Source organism: Colobus angolensis, unplaced genomic scaffold, assembly GCF_000951035.1.
Source record: "Colobus angolensis palliatus isolate OR3802 unplaced genomic scaffold, Cang.pa_1.0 Scaffold22, whole genome shotgun sequence".
In the NCBI taxonomy this organism is placed as follows: Eukaryota; Metazoa; Chordata; class Mammalia; order Primates; family Cercopithecidae; genus Colobus; species Colobus angolensis.
The window spans coordinates 3,053,378-3,058,084 of record NW_012115377.1 but is presented as its reverse complement, the minus strand read 5'-3'; the positions used below and the strand labels follow the sequence as shown (position 1 = coordinate 3,058,084).

Genomic DNA, 4,707 nt, shown 5'->3' with positions numbered 1-4,707 from the left:
TTTTTGTATTTTTAGTAGACACAGGGTTTCACCATGTTGGCCAGGCTGGTCTCAAACTCCTGAGCTCCAGTGATCCACCCGCTTTGGCCTCCCAAAGTGCTGGGATTCCAGGCGTGAGCCACTGCGCCCAGCCAAGCCGTGCTCTGTTCTAATCCCAGCGCCTGTGAAAGCCTTCTGGAAGTTCACAGAAACAACGGCCCCAATATGATGGCTCCCATTCCCGTGCTCCCTGAGTTCTGGGGACCCGTAGTGAGGAGTGATTGTTCTCCTCAGTCACATCGTAGATGTGATGTGAAGAACCTGGTCAGAGGAGTTTGCTGTCACCGACTTGCACCTGGTCAGGCCCCTGCCCTGTGGAAACTGCCCCGACTCAATTCTCATGCCTCAGTTTACCCAGCTAACTCAGCTCTCCGGCCACCCTCCTCGGGCTGGGTTAGGCTCCTCCCTGTCATGCCATCCGGGTCTCTCCCGTGTGACACTTTAATGAGGTCAAGCGAGTGGGTGACGGCTGCCTGATCATCTTCCCATCCCAGGGCACGGCCAGGGGCTATGTACCCTGGAAACTGCTCAGGTTTTTATGCTGATAAGGGAAGGAGGAAGAAGGGGGCCCCTCAAGGGACAGGCGACGGGGTTTGGTGGGGACGCGGCTCACCAGTTTGTACTTGGTGTTCCCGTCTGACGTGTAGCCGCTCTCGTAGAAGGTGGCCTGGAACCCCAGGGAGTGGGGGTTACTCACCATCACCTGGGAGTGAGGGCAGAGAAGCGCAGGCTGTACAGAGTCAGCAGTCAGGACGGGGCGACCAACCCCCGCAGTGACCCCAGCACACCTTCAGATGAAAAACCAGGACCAGGCACAGTGGCTATTGCCTCAGCACTTTGGGAGACCAAGGTGGGAAGACCGCTTGAGCCCAGGAGTTCAGGACCAGCCTGGGCAACACCGCGAGATCCCATCTCTACCAAAAAAAAAAAAAAAAGTTGGCCAGGCGCGGTGGCTCACGCCTGTACTTCCAGCACTTTGGGAGGCCGAGGCAGGTGGATCACCTGAGGTTGGGAGTTTGAGACCAGCCTGACCAACATGGAGAAACCCCATCTCTACTAAAAATACAAACTTAGCCGGGCATGGTGGCACACGCCTGTAATCCCAGCTACTCGGGAGCCTGAGGCAAGAGAATCGCTTGAACCCAGGAGGTGGAGGTTGCGGTGAGCTGAGGTCACGCCATTGTACTCCAGCCTGGGTAACAAGAGAGAAACTCCATCTCAAAAAAAAAACGAAGAAGAAGAAGAAGTTGAAAATGCATTTATTTATTTATCTATTTATTATTTTATTTATTTATTTATTTATTTTTGAGATGGAGTCTCACTCTGTCACCCAGGCTGGAGTGCAGTCGTGCAAACTCGGCTCACTGAAACCTCTGCCTCTCAGGTTCCAGTGATTCTTCTACCTCAGCCTCCCAAATAGTTGGGACTACAGGCATGCGCCAACACACCCAGCTAATTTTTGTATTTTTAGTAGAGACGGGGTTTCACCATGTTGGCCAGGCTGGTCTCGAACTCCTGACCTCAGATGATATACCTGTGTCGGCCTCCTAAAGTGCTGGGATTACAAGCATGAGCCACCGCACCCGGCCTATTTATTTATTTTTATTTTTTTCGGAGGCAGAGTCTCACTCTGTCACCCAGGCTGCAGTGCAGTGGTCCGATCTCGGCTCATGGCAACCTCTGCCTCCTGGGTCCAAGTGATTCTCATGCATTAGCCTCCCAAGTAGCTGGGATTACAAGCACGCTACCACCCCCAGCTAATTTTTGTATTTTTAGTAGAGACGAGGTTTTACCATGTTGCATAGGCTGGTCTCAAACTCCCGAGCTTAGGCAATCTGCCCACCTCGGCCTCCCAAAGTGTTGGGATTACAGGTGTGAGCCACTGTGCCTGGCCTGAAAATGCATTTAATAGACCTAACCTACCAAGCATTGGAAGTTAACCCAGACTACTTTAAGTTGAGAACAAACCAAGCAATACTAAAAGGAGAACAAAACCCGCTTGCCCTTCCACCCCCTGGATCACGACGTTGACATTTCAGGGGTCCAGCCTTCCTGAATGTTTGTAGAAATAGATAATACATTTGGATGAATTTACCCACCTTTAAGTGTACAATTCAATGGCATTCGGTAGATTCACAATATTGTGCAACCATCACCACCATCTGTTTCCAAAACTTTCTCGTCACCCAAAACAGAAACTCTGTCCTCATGAAGCAATAATTTACCTCCTCTTAATTTTTTAAAATTTATATTTATTTATTTATTTTTATTTTATTTTATTTTATTTTTTTGAGGCGGAGTCTCGCTCTGTCGCCCAGGCTGGAGTGCAGTGATGTGATCTCAGCTCACTGCAAGCTCCGCCTCCCGGGTTTACGCCATTCTCCTGCCTCAGCCTCCCAAGTAGCTGGGACTACAGGCGCCCGCCACCACGCCCAGCTAATTTTTTGTATTTTTAGTAGAGACGGGGTTTCACCGTGATCTCAGTCTCCTGACCTTGTGATCCGCCCGCCTCGGCCTCCCAAAGTGCTGGGATTACAGGCGTGAGCCACCGCGCCCGGCTCTATTTATTTTTTTGAGACGGAGTCTCACTCTGTCGCCTAGGCTGGAGTGCAGAAGCGTGGTCTCAGCTCACTGCAACCTTCACCTCTCAGATTCAAGTGATTCTCCTGCCTTAGCCTCCTGAGTAGCTGGGACTACAGGTGCCCGCCATCACACTCGGCTAATTTTTGTATTTTTAGTAGAGATGGGGTTTCACTATGTTGGCCAGGCTGGTCTTGAACTCCTGGCCTTAGGCAATCTGCCCGCCTTGGCCTTCCAAAGTGCTGGGATTACAGGCGTGAGCCACCACTCCTGGACAAATTTTTTATTTTTTAAGAGATGAGGTCTTGCTCTCTTACCCAGGCTGGACTGCAATGGCATGATTATAGCTCACTGCAGCCTCAACCGCCTGGGCTCAAGTGATCCTCCTGCCTCAGCCTCCCAAGTAGCTGGGACTGCAGGTGCATGCCACTACACCTGGCTAATTTTTTTATTTTTATTTATTTATTTATTTATTTATTTTGAGACAGAGTGTCACTCTTGTTGCCCAGGCTGGAGTACAATGGTGTGATCTCGGCTCACCATAACCTCTGCCTCTGGGGTTCAAGTGATTCTCTTGCCTCAGCCTACCAAGTAGCTGGGATTACAGGCATGTGCCACCACACCCAGCTCATAAATTTTATATTTTTTGTAGAGACAGGGTCTCACTATGTTGCCCAGGCTAGTCTCAAGCTCCTGGGTTCAAGCGATCCTCCCACCTCAGCCTCCTGCAGTACTGAAATTATGGGCGTGAGCTACCGCGCCTGGTCCTCATGTAACTTACTGAATACTAACAGTGAAAAACAGAAAGGTTGTATCAGTACCGGAAGCACAGTTCCTACTGAATGTAATCGATTTTGTGCCATTGTAAAGTCAAAAAATTGTGGGACCATCTGTACATGCAACTGATGTCTAGCTTAGACACTTGGATTTTAGATCAATAAACATCCAGGCACTTCCTGCTGGGTGGGGGAAGGCAATGGGGTCTTAGCTGTTAGCAAGAGAAGCCTGAGCAACAGGCTGAGTTAAGATAATGAGGCCAGTGCCGTGGCTCACGCCTGTGGGTCAGGAGTTCGAGACCAGTCTGACCAACATGGCGAAACCCCGTCTTACTAAAAATACAAAACTCAGTCAGTCATGATGGCATGCACCTGTAATCCCAGCTACCTGGGAGGCTGAGGCAGGAGAATTGCTTGAACCTGGGAGGCAGAGGTTGCAGTAAGCCGAGATCGTGCCAGCCTGCGCAACAGAGCAAAACTCCGTCTCAAAACAAAAAAAAAGAGGCCAGGCGCGATGGCTCACACCTGTAATCCCAGCACTTTGGGAGGCTGAGGCGGGCGGATCACGAGGTCAGGAGATCGAGACCATCCTGGCGAACACGGTGAAACCCCATCTCTACTGAAAAATAGAAAAAAATTCGCCAGGTGTGGTGGCACATGCTGGTAATCCCAGCTACTCGTGAGGCTGAGGCAGGAGTATTGCTTGAGCCTGAGAGGCAGAGGTTGCAGTGAGCCGAGATCACGCTACTGCACTCCAGCTTAATGGACAAAGCGAGGTTCTGTCTCAAAAAAAAAAAAAAAAAAAGACACAGGGACAATTTCTATGCAGAATCATGAGTGCCTGAGTAGCGTCTCTCCTTGTGGGGGATGCCAAGAGATTTCCAGAATCTGGGAGTGGACACCGGGCATGTGGCTGAGAATCCCGGATAGCAGAAACAGCCAGATGTACTTACCAGAGGAATCAGGGATGTGCCTGGCTGGGGTATCAACAAAGCAGTCAATTCCAGCTGGCTGTGCATGTCAATGGTATACATCCTGTATGTGAATTCTCCTTTCAGAAACTCTATCTAGTTAGGAAGGCAAAGAAGAAAGACAATCATGCTCCTGTTCCCAGAAAGAAAGGGCAAGGAGGCGGGAAGGAGGAAAGGACCCACCTGGTGCTGCAGCCTGAATCTCCACTTGTGCCTCTCGCTTCTCCACTAGACTCTTTATTTCCAAAAAGGGCTCAAGTTGGGCACAATGTCAGCCCCTCCCTTCTCTCCAGAAGTATCCCCCAACCCTGACATTTGCAGTAATTGCTTTTTTTTTTTTT

At 50.1% G+C, this 4,707-nt stretch overlaps 1 protein-coding gene across 1 annotated transcript in view; it reads right to left on the bottom strand.

Moving 5' to 3' along the window:
- The window catches only part of CATSPERD (catsper channel auxiliary subunit delta), a 69,575-nt gene that overhangs the window by 29,195 nt on the left and 35,673 nt on the right, over nucleotides 1–4,707 (bottom strand). Inside the window, exons 12-14 of the mRNA XM_011943621.1 lie at nucleotides 4,349–4,462; nucleotides 653–742; nucleotides 556–580 (exon numbers count right to left, since the gene is read on the bottom strand). Of these exons, the coding sequence (XP_011799011.1) occupies nucleotides 556–580; nucleotides 653–742; nucleotides 4,349–4,462 (229 nt within the window). The remainder of the gene's footprint in view (nucleotides 1–555; nucleotides 581–652; nucleotides 743–4,348; nucleotides 4,463–4,707) is intronic.